This window comes from Eschrichtius robustus, chromosome 13 (genome assembly GCF_028021215.1).
Source record: "Eschrichtius robustus isolate mEscRob2 chromosome 13, mEscRob2.pri, whole genome shotgun sequence".
Classification (NCBI taxonomy): Eukaryota; Metazoa; Chordata; class Mammalia; order Artiodactyla; family Eschrichtiidae; genus Eschrichtius; species Eschrichtius robustus.
The window spans coordinates 21015221-21039511 of NC_090836.1; the positions used below are offsets into that span (position 1 = coordinate 21015221).

Below are 24291 nucleotides of genomic sequence, written 5' to 3' on the forward strand. Positions count from 1 at the left end.
AAAGTTGCAGGATACAAAATGAATGCACAGAAATCTCTTGCATTCCTATACACTAATGATGAAAAATCTGAAAGAGAAATTATGGAAACACTCTCATTTACCATTGCAACAAAAAGAATAAAATACCTAGGAATAAACCTACCTAGGGAGACAAAAGACCTGTATGCAGAAAACTATAAGACACTGATGAAAGAAATTAAAGATGATACCAACAGATGGAGAGATATACCATGTTCTTGGATTGGAAGAATCAACATTGTGAAAATGAGTATACTACCCAAAGCAATCTACAGATTCAATGCAATCCCTATCAAATTACCAATGGCATTTTTTACGGAGCTAGAACAAATCATCTTAAAATTTGTATGGAGACACAAAAGACCCCGAATAGCCAAAGCAGTCTTGAGGCAAAAAAATGGAGCTGGAGGAATCAGACTCCCTGACTTCAGACTATACTACAAAGCTACAGTAATCAAGACAATATGGTACTGGCACCAAAACAGAAACATAGATCCATGGAACAAGATAGAAAGCCCAGAGATTAACCCACGCACCTATGGTCAACTAATCTATGACAAAGGAGGCAAAGATATACAATGGAGAAAAGAGAGTCTCTTCAATAAGTGGTGCTGGGAAAACTGGACAGCTACATGTAAAAGAATGAAATTAGAATACTCCCTAACACCATACACAAAAATAAACTCAAAATGGATTAGAGACCTAAATATAAGACTGGACACTATAAACCTCTTAGAGGAAAACATAGGAAGAACACTCTTTGACATAAATCACAGCAAGATCTTTTTTGATCCACCTCCTAGAGTAATGGAAATAAAAACAAAAATAAACAAATGGGACCAACTGAAACTTCAAAGCTTTTGCACAGCAAAGGAAACCATAAACAAGACGAAAAGACAACCCTCAGAATGGGAGAAAATATTTGCAAACGAATCAACGGACAAAGGATTAATCTCCAAAATATATAAACAGCTCATTCAGCTCAATATTAAAGAAACAAACACCCCAATCCAAAAATGGGCAGAAGACCTAAATAGACATTTCTCCAAAGAAGACATACAGATGGCCACGAAGCACATGAAAAGATGCTCAACATCACTCATTATTAGAGAAATGCAAATCAAAACTACAATGAGGTATCACCTCACTCCTGTTAGAATGGGCATCATCAGAAAATCTACAAACAACAAATGCTGGAGAGGGTGTGGAGAAAAAGGAACCCTCTTGCACTGTTGGTGGGAATGTAAATTGATACAGCCACTATGGAGAACAATATGGAGGTTCCTTAAAAAACTAAAAATAGAATTACCATATGACCCTGCAATCCCACTACTGGGCATATACCCAGAGAAAACCATAATTCAAAAAGACACATGCACCCGAATGTTCATTGCAGCACTATTTACAATAGCCAGGTCATGGAAGCAACCTAAATGCCCATCAACAGACGAATGGATAAAGAAGATGTGGCACATATATACAATGGAATATTACTCAGCCATAAAAAGGAACGAAATTGAGTCATTTGTTGAGAAGTGGATGGATCTAGAGACTGTCATACAGAGTGAAGTAAGTCAGAAAGAGAAAAACAAATATCGTATATTAATGCACGTATGTGGAACCTAGAAAAATGGTACAGATGAGCTGGTTTGCAGGGCAGAAGTTGAGACACAGATGTAGAGAATGGACATATGGACACCAAGGGGGGAAAACTGCGGTGGGGTGGGGATGGTGGTGTGCTGAATTGGGCGATTGGGATTGACATGTATACACTGATGTGTATAAAATTGATGCCTAATAAGAACCTGCAGTATAAAAAAACAAACAAACAAAACAACTAATAAAAAATAAATAAATAAATAACTTTAAAAAACCCATGTAACAAAAACAAAAGAAATAATAATAATAATAATAATTTTAAAAGACCTCAGAGAACAGAATCTATCAAATTGGTAAAAAAAACTGAAAGCCAGGAATGGGTCCACCTACAACCTTCTGGTTTACATGAAAAGGAGAATGAACGAAGCCCAATGACTATAAGTGACTTGCTTAATCCACATCAGAAAGGGTTGCCTAAAGATAGTGGCCCCCCACTGTTGACTCTGTTGATTAATGATGAACGCTGGATAAAACATTCCCAAATTCTGCCCGATTTATATATGGTGGTGACACAACTTAGTGGTAATAGCAAAATATATGTTTTATTTTTCTTATGTGGAGTCCCATTAACACATCAGACACTTTAGTCATTAATAATAATTGGGCGTCAGCATATTGACATTTTAGCAGATCTTGTTACAAAACTTATGATTCATGACTACTATAATTTCATCTTGAATCTCACCAGTTAAAGTGAGTTTGCTTTCAATTAGTTGTTTTAGTTTTAAAAACAGTCAAGATCAATTTTCAATACGACAGTCATAGGCTGTGTAATTCTATGAACCTGCAGAATATGTGTTAAGGTTTATCTCTCTCATCCTATAATTTATGCTTTTATGTAAAATCATAGCATTCTGAGATGTATCCAAGAAATGTGATAATACAGGTAATTCATAATATCTAGACCTAGGTGGTTAACAATCACCTTTCATTTCAATGATGGATAATGTCATTTAATTTTCCAAGGCAAAATAAGTCAGAGTAGAGATGACAGATTTTAGCAGGGATAGAAATTTTTCCTCAAGAGGTGTCCAGAGAAGCAGGGGCAAGAAAACACTCATCTGCATGAGCCAGGCTGTCCTTATACCACTGGCAGTGTCGTTAACACAACCATAGTGGCAGTCCCACACCTTTAATGTTCGCAATGCAGCAAATCAAATCGAGCCTGTAGGATGGTCCTTTGAGCCCATGTGGAAGGCTCAGTGTGATGCGCAGAATTTTTATCTTTTCATCAATTCCAATTAGAACACTGAACTAAAACATGACTAATGACAAGCTTATTACTTGCATTCAATGCATGTACGGCAAATTTTACAAGGCCTTTGCTAAAATACTTTTTACATTCAGCAGAAAATTCTTAGCAACATAAAAGGTGAATCTTCCCATCAGGTACTTACTCTCCACAAGGCCAATAAAAATATAACCAGCGCTGCTCACCAGGTAGCACTTTGCCATCCTGGTTCTAAATCGCATTGATGGCCATGCAAAGCTCTGTGATCCCATAACAAGGGCAGAAGTGTGGATTAGGGAACAAGGAGGGGCTGGGAAGCTGGTCAAGGGACTGAGCCATCAAGGCAATCTGAAATGTTTACCAAGTCTGCACACAAAAGGGGTGGGGCTCTTTAACTTCCAGAACGAAAGTCATCAAGCTGTTCCACTGAAAACAAGAAAAATACAGTAACAACTAATGGTCATTTATTCTTACAAAGTTGTAGCCACTGGTGGGAAAACAGATTTTTGAAATTCTATCTGGTGACGTGCAATCAACACAGCTCCTGCTTCTATCCCATTCAGCTTCACTTATTTTAAACTATTGAAGATGTCCACCTCTGGGTCTTGGCAATCACTCCTCCCACTTTCAGAAATGGTAATAGCAGCACTGCTAGTTAGTCTAACATGCTACCCTGATATTTATGACCCGGGTTCCAGCTTTTATCTGATCTTGACAGCAGTCTCACTTTGAAAAGACCTAAATCAGATTCTCTGAAGGTTTTTTTGAAAACTAATTTGACATTATTCAAGACCTTCCTCCCATCTCTTCTCAGAATGCGTTAATATGCAAAAGGCAACACATTTTTACTCTTTAGTACTTGCTTGGTGTGTCAATCACCCATTCATTCCTTTATTTAAGAAACATTACTGAGTATATACTGTGGCCCAGGCCCTGTACCTAATACTAGGTTTACCAAAAGAGAATAAAACAATGCCCACCCTCAGACAACCACAGAACAAAGATAAGTGTGTGACTAATTAGAACATAATTTAAAGGTCATACGTGGGGCATCCTGGCGCGGAGCGGGGCTGCAGCTCGGTCTCCCCCGCCAATCCTCCCCCTCAGGCGCCATCCCTCGCCGGCCAGGCCCCCGCGACAGATTGATACGATCCACTGCGGCGCGAGCCCGGGGCAGCTCACAGGCAGCCAGAGCTCCAAGGCTCCCCGCGGCGCTTCCCCCGCTCAGGTCAGCGGACAGGAGGACGGCCACGCGAAAAGCCATGCAGACTCATCCCCCAAAGGTGAAGGGGAGTCGCCCCCCGTGAACGGAACAGAGGAGGCAGAGGGGGCCCCTGGCGATGCCATCGAGCCGGCACCCCCTAGCCAGGGCGCTGAGGCCAAGCGGGAGGTCCCGCCCAAGGAGACCCCCAAGAAGAAGAAATTCGCTTTCAAGAAGCCTTTCAAATTGAGCGGCCTGGCCTTCAAAAGAAATCGGAGAGAGGGGGCAGGGGATCCGTCTGCCTAGTCACCCACAGAGGAAGGGCAGGAGCAGGGGGGTCGGTGCCTGCGGCGAGGAAGGCACTGCCCGGGGTGGGGGGGGAAGGCTGCCGCCACCCCTGAGAGCCAGGAGCCCCAGGCCACTGGGGAGAGGCTGGTGCTGCCTCCAAGGGAGGAGACCCAGAAGAGGCAGGGCCCAGGAGCCCCAGGCCACAGGGGAGAGGCTGGTGCTGCCTCCAAGGGAGGAGACACAGAAGAGGCAGGGCCCAGGGGCCCCAGGCCACAGGGGAGAGGCTGGTGCTGCCTCCAAGGGAGGAGACACAGAAGAGGCAGGGCCCAGGGGCCCCAGGCCACAGGGGAGAGGCTGGTGCTGCCTCCAAGGGAGGAGACACAGAAGAGGCAGGGCCCGGGTGCACAGCCAGCCACCGCCGGGGGCCCTACACCAGCGGGCGGGCACAATGAGTAGCTGGGTGAGGGCAGGTGGGTGATCTCTAAGCTGCAGAAAACTGCGCTGTCCTTGTGGTCACTGCCTGGACCTGGTGCCCTGGCTGCCTTCCGGTGCCCAGAAAGGAAGGGGCTGTTGCCCCCTCGCCACGTTCCCTCTCCTCTTCTCCCTCCTGTGGATTCTCCCATCATCCACCTGGTCTTCCCCTTAAGGCCGGTTGAAGATGGTCCCTTGCAGTTTCCCAAGTTAGGTTAGTGATGTGAAATGCTCCCGCCCCTGTCCCTACCTCCTTCCCTGTCCCCACCTGTGCAGAAGGCAATTGCTGGTTTTCTTCCCCAGTTCTTTTCCAAGTAGGTGTTGTTTACTCCCCAAATCCCTGAGCCCCATGTAGGGGTGGCTACACTCCCAAACCCTGAGTGTCCAGCCTTCCCCTGTTGAGTTTTTAGTCTCGTGCTGTGCCTAGTGGCCCCTGGGCTGGGAAGGACACTGCCCCTGTCTAGGTTTTTATAAATGTCTTACTCAAGTTCAGACCTCCAGCTTGTGAATCAACTGTGTCTCTTTTTTGACTTGGTAAGCAAGTATTAAGCTTTGAGGTCGAGGGGAGGTATGTAATGTGAAACAACTTCTTGTTGTCTTTTTTTTTTTTCCCCCTCCCACTGTTGTAAATAACTTAATGGCCAAACCCCAGATTTGTAATTGTTTTTTCTCTAACTGCTAAAACCATTCTCTTCCACCTGGTTTTACTGTAACATTTGGAAAAGGAATAAATGTCATCCCATTAAAAAAAAAAAAGGTCACATGTGATCATCTCAGGGGCCATGGAAGCTGGAGGATGAAGTAGCATTTAAGTGGGTGAATATGTGTTTGTACTGGGGGAAAGGGACGCTGTTCAAGAGACTGAAAAGATTCCTAAAGGAGATGTGACTCGAAGGATAACCAACACCTTATCAAGTGGGAAAACTGTAGAAGATACAGAAAGGCAGAAAGGAAGCAGCAGAGAGCAGAGCATATTGGATGACAGAGAAGACCCCAAATGGCAGCGGCAAAGGTGAATATGATGGTAACTGGAATAGCAAAGAGCAATGGGAGAGAGAGGAAACATGGGCAACGTGGCGATGTTCTCCAAGTTCAAGTTTGGTTAAGTATGAACACAGGAATGTTTTTCTTTCTTTGTTGCATTAAAAAAAAAGAAGAAATAAAAAGAAAAACAGGTCTTCCCTGGTGGCGCAGTGGTTAAGAATCCGCCTGCCAATGCAGGGGACACGGGTTTGAGCCCTGGTCCGGGAAGATCCCACATGCCGCGGAGCAACTAAGCCCGTGCGCCACAACTACTGAGCCCACGTGCCACAACTAGTGAAACCCCCGCACCTAGAGCCTGTGCTCCACAAGAAGAGAAGCCACCGCAATGAGAAGCCTGTGCACCACAACGAAGGGTAGCCCCCCACTCGCCGCAACTAGAAAAAGCTCACGGGCAGCAATGAAGACCCAAAACAACCAAAAATAAACAAACAAACTTATTTAAAACAAAAACAAAAACAAAAAAATCTTGTCATCTGAAATGTCCCCGTTCTAAGAGGAATTTGTAGGGCAACCGAAGACCCCGGGAACTATGTGGATAATTAGCCAAATGGGATGAACACTCAACCTCAGAGATTCTTACTTGTATACAGAAGTACACAAGTTAAATAAAAATCTGATCTGTGGTTAAGAAGGTATTTTCCCCCTAGGTCACATTGTAGGAACCTTGAGGTTTTTTGGTTGTTGTTGCTGTCTTCTTCAATTCACCAGAGCACTTTGGAGGAAACATCACGTTTCCATGCAATGTCAAAGAGATCAAATGTAAAACATGATGCAATTCTACGCTTTTTCCTCAATAATTATACTTCAATTATTTTTCTTGGAGAGAAACAGACAATTTAGTAGTTTGGCTGACAGCACCAATTTGCCAGCTTGTAAGAGAGTAATTTCGAAACTGTAGGTTCCATGCCCACAGGCACAAAATAATTGAAGAAGAAAGAGGTGGTCTTAGATTCCAAATGGATGGTCCTTTGTTACTTAAAAATTTGGAGCAGATTTGGTGCTTCTGGTTTGTAGTTTAATTCAGAATCCTTGTATTATCTCATGTATCCCCTTGTTTCTTTGTTCAGTATGGAGCTCTGAACGTATCATTAGTTTTTAGTGTTACTACCATTTATACTTTACTACCTAGAGTATTAACTTCTTGGCCACAAGCACCAAGTTATATAGAGCATATACACAGGTAAGAGGAAAATGGTCTATTTCTTCTCATTTTCTGCTTCATATATAACTTTTATTTTTAAACCTTTTGATATGGTCTCACATTTAAATTGAATAAATTTGTCCTTCGTCTATATCAGTGTGCTTTGACCTCTCCAGTTTTTCGGTCACTTTTTCCACTACTCTACCACCAGCACCTGGAACTGCCTCTGGCACACAGTTTGTGCTCAATACTATGTATCTGTTGAATGAATGAATCAAAAACATTCACTTCCGTCACCTACATTCCTGGCTTCTGTAATCTTACTTTTAAAAATGCTCTTTCTGAGACCTCTTGTAATGACTTTGCATCTCGCCACAAAATTGTTTTTGGGCTTCCTTTACTCATACTTTAGGGTTCTGGGGCATATATTTTGTCACCATCTCAACGGGGATGACACACATTTCTGCTTTTGCCTTCCAAAGCTTCATGATTATATCAGCTCAACACCTCTACTTAGCTTTTTCTTCTAATTCCTATTTAATAAGAGTTTAATTTTTCCCTCAGCCTCTTTGACTACTTTTCCTTTTCTTTTAATACATTACAACCAAATCCAGTAAGTTTAAATTTTCTTATTTCATATAATTTCTAAGAAGTAATCCTGAAATCTCCTGTTTTGTGTATTAACAAAAACTATAGACTATAGACTGAAACATGCTTTTCTGTACAATATGTTCAAGAAAATTCTCCAAAGTAATCTTTCCTTATCACTATAGCCACACTTCTTCCCCTCTTAAAACATCTTTCAACTTCTGTTTTGGATAAAGGTTTTCACAATCTAGCCAATTATATAATTTTTTGTTCTGTTTATGTTTTTTATTTGAGCAAAACACTAATAACTTATCTACTTTCATCAGATTTACCCAGACAACTCTAAAAATAAAAATACATGAACCATCCATGCAGAAATTTTTATTAAATTTCTTCGAATTACTTTGGATTGTTTCTATGTAGAAACCAACTCTGAATAAATTTTAAGTCTTCAATGTTAAGATACTCCTTTATTTAGCGTACAGAAAATTCCTATAGAACACTTCTACTGAAGAGTGTAAGACAACTCATTGGTTCTAAAAGCACAATAATTCTTTTCTTTTAATGCTATAAATTTTGCATAGAAGTTGCTAAGTCTTCAAAAAGTAGCATTTTCATCCAAAGTCCTCTGTAGGGACCTGCTGCTTTCCCAACCAACTTTACATTTTTGCTTACTTTTTAAGACCCCACACCATTTGATGTCACCCAATCTATCAAACTTTATTTCACATTTCAATATGAATCTCAGCTCCCGCAGGTATTTTCACTGACTGGCAACGATGGCATCCAGGCTCAGCAAACTTTAGAACAATATCTTTTATAGGTGACCCAGGTTTACCTGGTATATGATATGTCTACCTAGAAAGACGCTTAACTGCCTGATGACGTTACCGTAGATTGTTGCTCAGAAAAAATAGGCAAAACAAAGTTAGCAGTATTAAAAAATAGGTGTGCACACTCTTTGACCTGATAATTACAATCCCAGGAATTTATCCTAAGGAAAAAATCAAGGATGCACTGTTTATAATAGTGAAAGAATTTCCAACAACTTAAATGTTCAATAATAAGATTTCTTTAAAAATTATGGTATATCAACATAGTGGAATTTAATTAAACTTTATACGTAGAATTTTAAAATTTACTGATACGAAAAAGCAAATGATTTATTAATTGAAAAAAAGCAGGTTAACAAAATTATGTACGATCCCACTGTCAGAAAAATATCTATCTAAAAATACATGAGTGCTTACAAAATACTGAAAGTTGAGATATCAAAAGTTAACTGATTTTATCTGTGATGTTTAAAGTCTTTTCTTTTATAAGAAGTCTGTTACACTTTTCATGAGATTTTTAAGTGTTATCAAAATTTATATACTTTTTAAAAATGTTAAGTAATTGAGTCCCTGACTATATATATATATATTTTTTCCCCCCCTTCTTTCCTTCCTTTTTTTTTTTTTTTTTTTTTTTAAACTGTGTATCTTTTTTCTCATTTCTGCTTTGCTCATGCCCACACATACTATTGGGAACATCTTCCTTAAATTTAATTTGTTGACCTCAGATGGTAGCATTTACTCTGTTCTCTCCACTGAAGTATGATTTGGTTCTAGTCTTTGAATGAAAAAAAGACAGCATTTTAAAAATAGAAGCCCTTACCTGAATATCAGTCAATTTGTCCAAGATGCGGCTTGCAAGCTTAGGCCCATTCTCCATAGTTGGGATGTGTATAGTCTATGAAAGAAAACCAGACACGAAATCATTTGAGGATATTCATGTACACAGTAACAACAAGTAAGAAACTCAGCAATTTTACTGAAATAAGGAATGGTACTATGGTAACCTCATTATGGATGCTAGCCCCTTATGCCAAAGACTCTTTTCTATTCTGAATTTGAATAAAAATGAACTAGCCAGTGATAGGTTGTTCGTTTCCTACCAACTGATGTCAGGGCACAACTGGTTTATATGTCAGCCTTCAGGCTGATTTGAGGAACCAATGAGAAGCAGGGGTACCTAGAATAGGGGCTAAACTTAAAGAAGCCTACCTCTTCCAGCATCCTGAGAATCTACGAGGATGAATGATTAGCCTCCACATCTAACCCTCTTGGCAGGGAATGAGACCTCAAAAGATAGCGTGCGGCAAATTAAAGCAAGTCATTTCAGGGACATAAAGTGAAGCAAGTCCATGTCTTCAAAAAAGGGGCTGCCAAATCTGTCTGTTCTAAGCCAAACTTCCAGGGGCCACAAATTCCACAAAGTTGGACAGCATGGTTAAATTCAGGGCACACAGATTTTATGTGCCCTAATTTATACTTTGAGTCATGCCCATTCATGCCTAGCTGGCTTGCAGGCTTTTGATAGTTTGATTTTAGTAGAGAGTCCGTACTCTTACTTTTCTTATTATGCCCTTTAGGATAATAGGATAATTCGATGTACCTTTTGGTTCTGAATGGCCCCCTAAAACAAAACCATAAAAATGTGTTAAACTTTATTAACTTACTTCTAGAGGAGAAGTAATAATTGGACTTTAAAAATCTGACCTAATGACAATTTTAGTTCATTTAAAAAGTGGACTGATAATATATTACCTAGATATTACCATAGTAAAATGTGAAACAGTAGCTTTATAATCAGTGTAAGCATTCACATAGAATAATTCATCTCCCTTGAAAAATCAATCTGTAGATGGAATTATGTCAGGAGCCAAGTTTGAAAATCTCAAGCAATGAAGCAACCACCATGAAAATTAGCAGGAAAAAGAAAAAAATCAATCCACCCAGCTGAGGAAAAAATAATTATAATGTTGAATTTAAAAACCAATAGAATAGAGATAAACCCATGCACATATGGTCACCTTATCTTTGATAAAGGAGGCAAGAATATACAATGGCGAAAAGACAGCCTCTTCAGTAAGTGGTGCTGGGAAAACTGGACAGCTACGTGTAAAAGAATGAAATTAGAACACTCCCTAACACCATACACAAAAATAAACTCAAAATGGATTAAAGAAATAAATGTAAGGCCAGACACTATCAAACTCTTAGAGGAAAACATAGGCAGAACACTCTATGACATAAATCACAGCAAGATCCTTTTTGACCCAGCTCCTAGAGAAATGGAAATAAAAACAAAAATAAACAAATGGGACCTAATGAAACTTAAAAGCTTTTGCACAGCAAAGGAAACCATAAACAAGATGAAAAGACAACCTCAGAATGGGAGAAAATATTTGCAGATGAAGCAATTGACAAAGGATTAATCTCCAAAATATACAAGCAGCTCATGCAGCTCCACATCAAAAAGACAAACAACCCAATCCAAAAATGGGCAGAAGACCTAAATAGACATTTCTCCAAAGAAGAGATACAGATGGCCAACAAACACATGAAAGGATGCTCAACATCACTAATCACTAGAGAAATGCAAATCAAAACTACAATGAGGTATCACCTCACACCGGTCAGAATGGCCATCATCAAAAAATCTACAAACAATAAATGCTGGAGAGGGTGTGGAGAAAAGGGGACCCTCTTGCACTGTTTGTGGGAATGTAAACTGATACCGCCACTATGGAGAACAGTATGGAGGTTCCTTAAAAAACTAAGAATAGAGCTACGTTATGATACAGCAATCCCACTACTGGGCATATACCCTGAGAAAACCATAATTCAAAAAGACACATGCACCCCAATATTCAGAGACACTATTTACAATAGCCAGGACATGGATGCAACCTAAGTGTCCACTGACAGATGAACGGATAAAGAAGATGTGGCACATATATACAATGGAATATTACTCAGCCATAAAAAGAAACGAAATTGAGTTATTTGTAGTTAGGTGGATGGACCTAGAGTCTATCCTACAGAGTGAAGTAAGTCAGAAAGAGAAAAACAAATACTGTACGCTAACACAGATATATGGAATCTAAAAAAAAAAGGTCATGAAGAACCTAGGGGCAAGATGGGAATAAAGACGCAGACCTACTAGAGAATGGACTTGAGGACACGGGGAGGGGGAAGCGTAAGCTGGGACAAAGTGAGAGAGTGGTAGTGTATATATGGACATATATACACTACCAAATGTAAAATAGATAGCTAGTGGGAAGCAGTCACATAGCACAGGGAGATCAGCTCGGTGCTTTGTGACCAGCTAGAAGGGTGGGATAGGGAGGGTGGGAGGGAGGGAGACACAAGAGGGAAGAGATATGGGGATATATGTATATGTATAGCTGATTCACTTTGTTCTAAAGCAGAAATTAACACACCACTGTAAAGCAATTATACTCCAATAAAAATGTCAAACCCCCCCCCCAAAAAAACCAATAGAAGGGACTTCCCTGGTGGCGCAGTGGTTAAGAATCCGCCTGCCAATGCAGGGGACACGGGTTCGAGCCCTGGTCTGGGAAGATCCCACATGCCTCGGAGCAACTAAGCCCATATGCCACAACTACTGAGCCTGTGCTCTAGAGCCCATGAGCCACAACTACTGAGCCCGCATGCCACAACTACTGAAGCCTAGGGCCTAGAGCCCGAGCTCTGCAACAAGAGAAGCCACTGCAATGAGAACCCACTTGCCACAACAAGAGAAAGCCCACGTGTAGCAATGAAGACCCAATGCAGCCAAAAACAAAAACAAAACAAAACAAACAAAAACCCAAAAAACCAACAGAATTTGTATTTATTATGAGCAATTTAAGCCAATTCACATTATAAAAATAATGCCCACATGCCTCTGAATTATGAAGTTAGATGACGATGTTAATCATAAGTATTGGAGCTGTGTTGTAAAGAGGAAAGTAAAAAAACTAACAAGAAAATGGATGTACAGCGCATATAAACAAGATTAATTTACTAGGAGGAAATTTCTTCTAACTAAATGCTTGAATTCCTTCTGAAAGATTTTAGTAAATGCATCAGGTTTGCCAAATGAAAATTTTTTATGAAGTGGTCTAATTGATGATGATGAAGATGAAAAATGTAGGGGTTGATCATTCAAATGAGTTTCTTTAATAATTTGCTATTCCTACTCCAGTAGTTTAGAAGTACTTCTGGAAACCAGAGACTGAAATTTCACTTACTTGTAAAACCTTCCTTAGTGAGATGATAGAAGGAAATGAGTGTAAGTCTATTGGTACATCTCCAATCCCTAAACTGATGTAAGGCAGGTATGATAACGAAGGACAAAACTGTTGGAGCTTACGGGAAACCACTGGAAAGATGAGTAAGTCATTTGCTAACACAAGTTCATTGGGACAAACTGCCACAGTTAACAGAACGCCAAGCTATTTAAAAAATCCTTTGCATCCTGGGTCCAACTAGCACTTTGTCCACATATTTAAAGAAATAAATTATAGGCAAATGTTTGAAAATGATAGGAAGTGAAGAAACAGTGTCTTACCTCACCCTTGTACAGTATATTCGAAACTGGACAAACAACACAGGCGGTACCAGAACCAAACATCTCCCTCACGCGGTTCTCCTCCACGGCTGTGGTCAGGTCATCCATGGTAAGGTACCTCTCTGACACCTTAAATTCTCCCTGTTTGGAATAGAAATAAAAATAAATATATTTTTAAGGAAAAGGCATACAAAAAATGCCCTGTGGTATGGACCATTCTACTTTACATTCTGACTGAACTCAGATAATGTCATAATTGTCCTTAGAGGGAAAGCTGGAGAGATCGACACCATCTTATTGAGAAACACACTGAGGTGCTAAGCAACCTACTCCAAGGTCACAGCATCTTTAAATGAGATGAGCAGAATATAAAATATAAGATCAGCATGATAGAGTACATAGTATGTTTTAATACATGCCTGCTTTTCTGCCTTTTATTTGTTATCATGGCCTAAGTCTCACAAGGTGATTCACCCCAAGTGCTACTTAATGTGTATTCTAAACCCTATTTATCATAAGAGAAAATATATTATCCAATATTAATAATTATAGCTACCATTTATCAAGCATTCACCACACGCCACGTTCTCTAATTTTTAAGGTGGGTATTATCATCCCCATTTTACAGATGAGGAAATTAAAGTTCAAGGAGGCTGAGTGACACCCCAAAGGCCGCACAGCTAGTAAATGGCAGAAACTGGATTTGAACTCAGGTCTGATAATGACTGGCTCCAAATTTGGTCCTCTTTCTACTGTTTCTTTTATGGAGTAGAAACAGAGACTGAACTTAAATATCTGAAACATTTCATTACTTTAAAACATAGATAGTGTATTTGGACTTTATTTGAGAAATTACATTGTATATTTTTTCTTCCTAAATTCACCGATTCAGTCGACTTTATAGCAGCAATCCTCTTCCTTCTCTCTGATGCTGTATTAGGTTGAGTTTCATCATAGAAAGCTGAACTATTTATTTGCTCAAGGATAGGAAGTGGGAAAAAAAAATCTGATGCTTTTAAGCTATGTTTAAACTATCTGTTTAATACTCATTCTTTAATCTGTTTAACTCTCATTCTCCTGTGTTAGTGGTTAAAGTTCAAAGCTTGTCAGGAGGCTATTTGAATTAAGGGCAACAAAGAATGAATACATTTTTTTTAATAAGATGAGAGTATTTTTTAAAATCTACAAATCCACAACAGATAAAAATGGAAATCACAGCCCTTGGCAAGGTTCAAAACATTAGAAGAAGAATGCATCATGCTGTAAGTATATTTGGAAGGGTAGGGAAATATGCCTGCAACAGAAATATGGCTTTTTGTAAGTTTCAACCTATCTCAGTCTGCAATTGCAATTAAGTTGTACAAAGGTAAATAAATAAATAAATAAATTCCAGAAAATCAGCCAAGTGAGAACAAGCTGAGTTCTGCGTTGTGGAAAAGAAAAGAAAAGAAAAAGAAAATCTCTTGTACATAAACAGAATTCTTTTTACTCTGCTTACCCTCACTTATTTTTGGACAATTTCCCCTATCTGGCAAATAGTGGTAACCCCCCGCATGCCTCTTGGCATTTATGTCTCACAGTTTTAAAAATAAATTATAGCTAAGGAGTCAGGAAGAAACTTCCTCCATAATAACCTATTTTTCATGTTAGCAAATCATTAGCGTGGGGGAATTTCCACTTGGAACTTCTCATCAAACCTTCTGTACTTGGTTGATTTTTCTCTTTAATAAAACAAAAATTACTGAGCTTGGAAAATACATCTTTCCAATTGAAAACACAATTAGGACAGGGCAAGCCGTTTGAAATTATACCAACAGTTTGTAAATGTCATGCCCAATGTGCCAGCCAGCATGTGGCAGTTGGGTCTTGTCTACTTCAGGGTTTTGTAGAATTATTTATAGCACATTTTCTCTATTTCCAAAGCCTTTTCCAGAGAAACTGTACTCTCGTAGATGTGTGTGTTTCTAAACAGTTGTCCTATTAGCACTGTTTGACCACAGTCTGCTCAAAGCCTTTTCTTGTCCCTTGGAGACCATTTCAATACATGGGTCAAAAGTCCCATCCAGGAACCTTTGCCAGATTAATCAACTCATTCAACATTCATCTTGAATATGCTAAGTCATTTCCAATACCAAATGGTTTAACACACGTGGCTGTGTCACTTGAATCAGAAAGGCTACCGAAAACAACTTTACATTTGCTTGAATGTTTAGATTTTAAAATAAGCATGTATGTGAATTTGGGAGACCAGGGGGCAGGAAGGAGGGAGAAAGAAGGCAGCAAAACTAATAATGTCATGTTACTAAGCATTTATATGTCAGTAAAATTCTTTAACTTCTAGCACGGTTACACTGGAATAAATAGAGGAAGGGAAGGACTACGTACCACTGCCATTTGGAAACAACACCACTCCGACTTGAAAAGTTAAAGGCTGGCGAAAAGGAAGCGCTCGTAGGATAAGCCAGATGAGTCGGTAGGAGACACCTGGTATAAAGCTTGAGACTAATACTAGAATACTTCTTCACTAGGACGACCTGCTAAACTAGTTTCTGCCTGCCCTCCCTACAAACAATACTTACTTGATAGTCTCGCCAAGACAGTCCTTCTAGAAGAGTTCTTTTTACTCAAGTTAAGATTTAAAGATTAGACAGCATTGGTTGGAACTACAGGATATTATTTCAACACTAAGCTGGACTTATTTTGATTACTTTTTGTTCCATGCTTATAAAAGTGGTTCATAAAAAAAAAAAAAAAAAAAAAAAAAGTGGTTCATGTCAAAGGCACCCACCCACTTGTGTGCCAGGTCCAGGATGCTCTGCCTCGTCACTCCTGGAAGAATGATGCCATCTAGCGGAGGAGTTGCCAGTTCTTCCTCTGTCAATTAGAAATTGGAATAGTTTCAAACTTTATTAGCCGTGCCTTTTATCAACAGCCATTAAAAAAAAAAAAAGTTTCTTGCAATTTTGCTGGTAATAAACATGAAAAGGAGGTCACTGTTCTGCATTGTCAAATTTTCCAAATCAACTCATACTTCAGGTGGATCCTCATGTTTAAAAAAAAAAAAAGGAACAAGAAAGGAAATCAGTCATCCTACCATCTTCAATTTACCCTTCACCTGTGAAAAATGAGATGGCTTCCCACTAACAAACAGTAAGAGTTATAAAATATTCTTAAGAGGAACATTCCAAAGTCAAAATTTACCTTAGTGGATTAAAGCTGGTTAGTAATTAGGATAATGTAGAGAGACCCTTACTCAGAAACACTGGGCATTACCGAACCTTCTATGAATACTGTGGAGAAACCCAGCCCTAAGAGGTGCGCGTGCCCACTCAGGCCATCACTGCTCCCACACTGGCCTTCGACAAGTCTACCCAGAGTGATTTTCAAGCCTGGCGAAGTATCCACATCAAATATGGAGATGTTGACTTCACCCTCTGAGATTCAGATGTAATGGGCTCAGGCATGTATGTGGCTAACAAAGAAATAATAAAGAAAGAAGGGGCTTCCCTGGTGGTGCAGCGGTTAAGAATCCGCCTGCCAATGTAGGGGACACGGGTTCGAGCCCTGGTCCGGGAAGATCCCACATGCCGCAGAGCAACTAAGCCCATGCGCCACAACTACTGAGCCTGCGCTCTAGAGCCTGCAAGTCACAACTACTGAGCCTGCAAGCCTAGAGCCCGTGCTCTGCAACAAGAGAAGCCACGGCAATGAGAAAGCTGCGCACCGCAACAAAGAGTAGCCCCCGCTCGCCGCAACTAGAGAAAGCCTGCACGCAGCAATGAAGACCCAATGCAGCCAAAAATAAATAAATAAAATAAATTAATTAAAAAAAAAAAAAAGAAGGAAAAAAAGAAATCCAAAAAACCCAAAATAACACTTCACGGGTGACTCACAGACCCAAGGCCCAGACACTGGTCTACTCTGAGAATGACCGCAGACACTCCCAACCGTGGCGAGGGCTGGCATTATGACCAGTCTGCAGAAGTCAGTGTGGTCTGCCGGCCACAAAGCCTCCTTACAGAAGGATGCCTCTGGTACTCAACATCCGCCCTCCTCCTCACCTCTGGCACCCAGGAAGCTGAATCCAGTGAGAAATTCAAACCTTCCACCACCACTTTATATACATGTTGAGCCTTGTAACGGATGATGGGTTGCCCATCACGTGTCTGCAGAGGAATTCACAAGGGATGCTGGAAAGGACCACCGGGTAGCTAAAGCAGTGTAGAAATCAGTCTTTGAGCTCTAAAGCCATTTGATGCAGGCAAAAAAGACTTTAGAAATCACCTGGTGCAATCCTTATTCTATAGACGCAGAAACTGAGGCCCTAAAAACACAAGTGACTTGCCAAGGTTGGTGACACTGGGGGACAGTCAGGACCAGAGCCTAAGTCTCCCAACACTGTGGCCACCGCCCTTTCTTTCGTAAACTGTGGTCTGAGCTCACCCGCTCCACTGTGGCCACATCAGACATCCTCAACAACCCAGCTCTCTGGAAGACCGAAACTCTTATGTTCATTCCTGTGTCCCCAAAACTCAGCAATGTGCCTGGCCCTGAGTGGTATGTAATAAATATTTTTGAATAAGAAAATAAATGAATAATCCTTTTTGCTAGGATACAGCAGTATGATTTCTTTGAATTTTATTTCTAAAAATCATCTGCCGAAAATCACTTCTCGAAGAAAATTTGTTCTTGGCAATGTTCTTAGGGCTACTTTTTGTCTTGTTTAGAAGTGTCTGTCTCAAAATAAACATGTGTTTTGCAATAGCAAGCTAGCTGGATATATAAATGTATAGATCTATATGTGTGTACACGTATGCATACACACTGCACACATATAGACAAACACTTCTACTGTTCCCAAACGGGACCTTTCCTAATACTTGCTGAGTTCTAAGACGGCATAAAGTTAAATGAAAACAGCGGCCCCTCATGTGCAAATGCAGTTTTGTGAAATATATTTAACACCCAAAACTGTAACCACTAGCCTGAGGTCAAGGAACAGAACATCTGCTTCTCTGGTTGCCAGACAGAGATGATGACATGACAACATTTGGGTGAGAAATATTCATTTTCCTTCTGCAACCACAAACATGCTTACAAGAGCCAAAACGGGCTCCAGATTGCTCAACAGGAGGAAAAGAGAGCCTACAAATGAAGCTCGTTCTTGACAGAGAAATCATTTTGGGGAGATGAAGGATTTAGAAGCAATAACAGCGGGATTCACCTGTGACTTCCCAAATTCAAGCACTAATGGGAACCGGGAATACCCCAAACACCATCAGCACAATTCTTCATTCGTTCAACAATATATACTGAGTGTCTAACAGTATCAGTGCCGTTGGCTGTTCTAAGCACTAGGGATACAGCAGTGAACCAAACCGACGTAACTCCTTGCTTACTTTCTAACAGGCAGAGGCCAACAATTATATTAAATTGTATGTCAGATGATGGAGGCAAAAAAGGGGGAAGGCGATAGGGAGTGCTGGGGGAGAGAGTTTAAGATTTGTATTAAGGTATCCAGGGAAAGCCTTACTGAGAGTGGGGTATGTGGCAAAGCCTTGAAGGAGGGGAGCGAGCAGTCATGCGGGAAGAGTACGCCAAGCAGAGGCGGTGTAAATGCCTCCCAAACCAACTGTGAACTCAACCACAACAACTGAGTCTTACTCTCAAGGTAGCTCCAGTGTCTGGTACAAGATAAAACTGTTTTCTCAAAAGTGACTAGCAAGTGTGTGTGTTAAATTACTCATCAACGGAATAAAAAAGGAGAATTCGGGGCCGTGCAACCTTACAACCAGGGCTGTTGTTACTGGAATCAGAACCCACATGAATAGATAACCAACAGGGACCTACTACTGTATAGCACGAGGAACTATACTCAGTATTCTGTAATAACCTATAAGGGGAAAGAATCTGAAAAAGAATATATATATATACACACACACATATATATGTATATATAACTGAATCACTTTGTGGTACACCTGAAACTAACACAACATTGTAAATCAGCTATACTTCAATTTAAAAACAAAAATAAGAGCTCGAGGCTTTTCAGGGCATGAGCCACCTCATCTCTTTGCATGGCCTTGCAATAAACGTTTCTCTGCTCCAAAAACAAAAAAAAAGAACAAACAAAACAAAAAACCACATGAGTTTCAGGCCAAGGGCCACAAAACAGTGCACAGCCCTGTGGCAGCCACTTTGTCCCAAAGGAGCAGTGAGAGTGGGTGCTCATGGGAAGAACTCTGTTTTTGGTACAGTTGGGGAAGGGGGGAAGAAAATCAATATTTTTCTGACTTTCAACTCAATATTATTCTTTGTATTTTCCTAAAGCCACGCGGTATAAATCAAAGTTACGGGGAGTTGCTTCAATGTCTTTTTTTTTTTTTTAAGCCCGAAGGTTATTCCTGACATTCGACTTACTTCTCTCAGAGTACTGTTCAAACATTTATTCCATTTCCTTTCTCCTTCCTTCAAATTTTATCTGATCTGGCAGGTCAACAGCCTCAAATTGAAGGAGGATCTTCACATGAAAACTAAAGTTATCTCAGGCAACCATAACCTGAAGAGTAACTCTTAAGGTCTTGTATATTTTATAAGAGCCAGAGACAAATTCATTCATTTCTCTTTCTGACTTTTAAAAGCCATGGTGGAAGTGGTTCATGATTACTGTTTGCATAAGGGGTCATTTTTCACCAGGACAGTTTCTGGTGTTTCTGGTGAAATCATGTAGCTCTGATTCAGACTGTGCTTAAATCCTGACGTCTCCCATCCATAAATAAGAATGGTGCCACTTCTGTATGATGTAACTGGTTTTGTTTGGGGTTGTGTGGGTTTTCTGGGGGGTGGGGATGCCAGTGGGCAAGTGGAAAGAATGAGTTCAATCAATTTATTATCTCCTAAGTAATACTGCCTGTCCAACACTGGCTGTCAACTTTCAAGCACGGCTTTTGATACAGGTCATAGGAAATAACTCAAATTTAGAAATCACAAATATTCCAGTACAAATTTTGTTTTTCAAGAGCGTCAAGTACAAACAGCAGGTGTGGAAGAACGAGCATGATCTATACCTGGCTTTTCATATGCTAAGGATTACCAATGGTCAACCCCAGGACACGGTGTACTCACTACACCTTCTGTTTATTCTAACTCTGACTGAAATATAAGGCTCATCTTATAACTCTCTGCAAGTAATGCTCAAATTAGCTCTGAAGTCAGCAACATTTGAATCACCATTTTCCCCTATTTGTAGCCAAATAACAAAAGAGCAATAGAGGCTACTATAGCTGCTTTAAAATTAAAATTTCATTTAAAATTTTAATTAAAACCAATCCCGAGACTTCACAAGTATTTAGAAACTTATCATTTTACATTTCTAGTCTCAACACTCAGTACTGTGAAGTGAACAGCCTAAGAATGTAAACAGGCCTAAAAATGTTCTTAAATTTTTTGACTATTAAAATTCTAATGAAAATAAATGCATATATATGTATTTTTCCCTCCATTATTGGGAAAAATACCATTTAATCTAATACCATAGACTTTGCCAAAATATCACCAAACTGCTGTGGTCTCTGCCAACTAATTAAAAGCAATAATCACAAAGACGGATAAAGTGAGCATTCAGGATATTAAAGGTAACAAAGAAGTACTGATTTTTATAGTTGACGTATATTAATAGTCTCGAATGAACCAGAATCTAAATACAATACCCAAATAGATCCATCTGTCCTTAAAAATAGTGTTCTTCATTCAAATTGAGCTCCAGAGTAAATCTGGAAGGCTTCTAATGTATTGTCAAAATATGCAGAAAGGGCAATGACTGTTAAATGAATTACAACAAGAGAGTACACTCAATTTCGTATCAGTAGAAACAGTAGACTGTGTTTATTACTACAGCATTTTATACATAGTATATGGTAAATAACCACTGAATTGATCTGAGACCCATCTCCAAATGCAAGGGATTTCAGATAGGAAAAATGATAAGATGGTAAAGGGGATAAGGCAGCATATCTTCAAATTGTGGAGATTTAAATTCCTTCAGTTGGGACTTCCCTGGTGGCGCAGTGGTTAAGAATCCGCCTGCCAGTGCAGGGGACACGGGTTCGAGTCCTGGTCCGGGAAGATCCCACATGCCGCGGAGCAACTAAACCCGTGCGCCACAACTACTGAGCCTGCGCTCTAGAGCCCACGAGCCATAGCTACTGAGCCCACGCGCCACAACTGCTGAGGCCCGTGCGCCTAGAGCCTGTGCTCTGCAGCAGCAGAAGCCACCGCAATGAGAGGCCCGCGCACCGCAACGAAGAGTAGCCCCCACTCGCCACAACTACAGAAAGCCCACGCGCAGCAACGAAGACCCAATGCGGCCACAAATAAATAAATAAATAAATAAATTAATTAATTAATTAATTCCTTCAGTTGACATCTCAGTAGTAAGTACATCTAAAGCCAAAAAACAGAAACAAAACTCAAAATCTTTATGAATGCCATAAACTTAAACTCATGTTCACTTGGACAGCAAAAGCACAGAATTTCTTAGATTTTGCAAGCGTGCTACTTATTCTCTTGTTCTAAGGTTCTAGTTCTCTTCTTTCCAGTCCCACTGAAGATGACTGAAAAAGAGCCAAGGGCTGAAATCTGAGTGGATTACCTCCATCTTCATTTATCCAGTAAAGAAAAAGATTCATTGTTCCAACTTCCGTTATCTGATTATCCTCTCCATAGAGCCACAGAACCTGCTGGCACGCGTTATCCACTGCTTCACATTGGGCAAAGAGAGATGAGCCATAATTCCTTTTAAGAAAGAGGAGACATACTGATTACGACGATACTTCAGCCCCTACCTCCCAGTAAGTCTTTAGTTCACGTGTGGATGTAGTCAATGTACTATGTTTTTAATAATATATATTCTCTAGTTAACTGCATAATATTAAAGGAGACCCATTAGAGGACCTAAATGGTCTAACTGCACTCATTTGAGAAAGAGAGAGCAAAGAAAAATCATGGAATTCTAACTTGAAAAGTTAGAACACAGGGAAATAGACAAGTTAACAACAGTTACAACTTATTGAGTATTTTTTTCACATACCAATCAATTTTACGTGAATTATTTCATTTAAACCCCACACCAACACTGTGAGTTAGCCACGATCATTATCTCCATGGGTCAGATGAGAAACTGAGGCTTAGAGAAGTAACTACTATCAAGTTACAGCTATGAATTAGCAGAACACCAACCCTGTGCTCTGAGACCTTTCAGTATGACCAAGAAACGCCTAATGTCCAACGTCTAAATTCCCTAAAAGGTGAGACAAGATGTTAAAAATCCTGATTTTAACCAAAAGTATTCCAAAAGCCTGTTTTTCTCAACCAGCACTATTCACCTTGGATTACTCAAAATCAAAGGAACATGGCATATCTTCCTGGAATGACAATGTAGTTTAGTAGTTTATTCATTCATTCATTCATTTGTTACCTGACTCCTAGGAGAAGTTTAAGTAAACCTGTCAGGGGAACACTTTCCTCTGTGAATCAGAGTGTAAGATACAATTGACATTTAACACACACACACACATGGTCCGTGGAGAATAAACTCAAACTACAGAGATAAGAAATTTAAATATCTTGGAATTGACATTTTTTAAGAAGATATATTTTCACAAATGGTCTATCATTTGGAAGGAGAACTGAATTCTAAACTAAACAGAAATATTAACGTTCTTTATACCTTAAAATTTCCTTTGGAGGGTGGGAGGGAGACACAAGAGGGAAGAGATATGGGGGACATATGTATATGTATAACTGATTCACTTTGTTATAAAGCAGAAACTAACACACCATTGTAAAGCAATTATACTCCAATAAAGATGTTAAAAAAAATAAATTTCATTTGGCATGGGTAGATTCATTCATAACGATGCCTAGCTCTCTCACTGTCCTCATTGATGAGTTCTCCAATTTTATGTTGCTTTAGGAGAAAAGGAAGTAATATTTTAAATTTATCTTCTATTAAACTTAAATGGGAAAATTATGGTGTATAATACAAAATATGAATCAATGTTTTAGATAAAACATGAGAGTCCTCAAATAAATGTGATGCTTGCTTGCCTTTCTATGCCCCTGGTTATATAATTCACTTTCCCTGGCTTTCAGAGGATATTAGCAAATAAGTTTGAGAAGCACTGCCATATGACAATCAGGCCTAGGAAATAAACCCTAGACCCACCTCGGACTATGAAGCCCCCAGAAGTACACAGAAATAATCAAACCTATAAAAATAACTGCTACAAAGAAAGCATTAATGTTACCTTCTACAAAATACCCACCTAGGCCTTTTAATGATCTCTTTTACATCTGGGCAAGATTAAAAACTATAGTATTGTCTAAGTCAAAGTGTAAGGTAAGCACAAAAGCCATATATCTTAGTGGCTACGTGCCATTCTCATCTGCACACGTACTCTTCCCACTATATTCTCTTTGGCTCTTCCCACGGAGCCAAGTCATTCTGCTTGGGTTGACTGACAATCATAGCATCTTGTCCTGCCACAACTGAACAAAAGGGTGGGCAAGTAACTAAGCTGCTAATAAGTTCTTCTTTGAGTTCATTCACTCATTCATTTTAATGTATGAAACCTGAAAGAGGTATTTTCTCCCTTTGAGAGTAGTGGCAGCTTGTGTGCTAGGACGTAAGCCTGGGTCTACTGTGTCCATAATCACCAGCCTTCAAAGGAGAAGGCATCTGAAGTAGGAGAGCCCTAGGTTAACACATAGCCAGAAGCTATGACAAGAGACGGAGGTAGGATGGAAGCAGAGGGAAAGGGAGGGAAGAGAGATTGGGGAGGAAGCCGCATGGGCAGGACACAGGCAAGGGCAGAAGAAATCTGGCAACAATGATTTGAGCTCCTATCAGTCCACAGCTACCGTCCTACTTACATGAGCCAATCAATCCCTTCTCTGCTTAAGATGGTTTGAGCTGGTTTTCTGACTTGTAACTCAAAGACTATTGACTAATAACTAAACTATTCTAGAAAGCTATGGGAAATAGGCATCATACTATAGGGCTATTGCAATCTGGGGCATGAAGGGGTTTACTCAATCCAAGGTGTTAAGATTCCTTTAAAAGACCCTCAATATGTATACTTCAAAACACAGGTAATAAAATGTAAATTATCGGTCAATCTGGAGATGACACAATTTTGATAAGCAGGAGGCTTTCATTTTTAATGGCAAATAGGCCATAACTGAGTT

At 39.9% G+C, this 24291-nt stretch overlaps 1 protein-coding gene and 1 pseudogene across 4 annotated transcripts in view; one reads left to right on the top strand and one right to left on the bottom strand.

The window, feature by feature from the left end:
* BCAT1 (branched chain amino acid transaminase 1) overlaps positions 1-24291 on the bottom strand; it is a 115421-nt gene that overhangs the window by 11910 nt on the left and 79220 nt on the right. For all 4 annotated transcript variants that reach the window (XM_068560006.1, XM_068560004.1, XM_068560005.1 and 1 more), the window contains 4 exons: positions 21695-21837; positions 15830-15915; positions 13042-13182; positions 9298-9372 (listed from right to left, as the gene is read on the bottom strand). In XM_068560006.1, the coding sequence (XP_068416107.1) occupies positions 9298-9372; positions 13042-13182; positions 15830-15915; positions 21695-21837 (445 nt within the window). The remainder of the gene's footprint in view (positions 1-9297; positions 9373-13041; positions 13183-15829; positions 15916-21694; positions 21838-24291) is intronic.
* LOC137775134 (MARCKS-related protein-like) lies at positions 2822-4849 on the top strand (annotated as a pseudogene).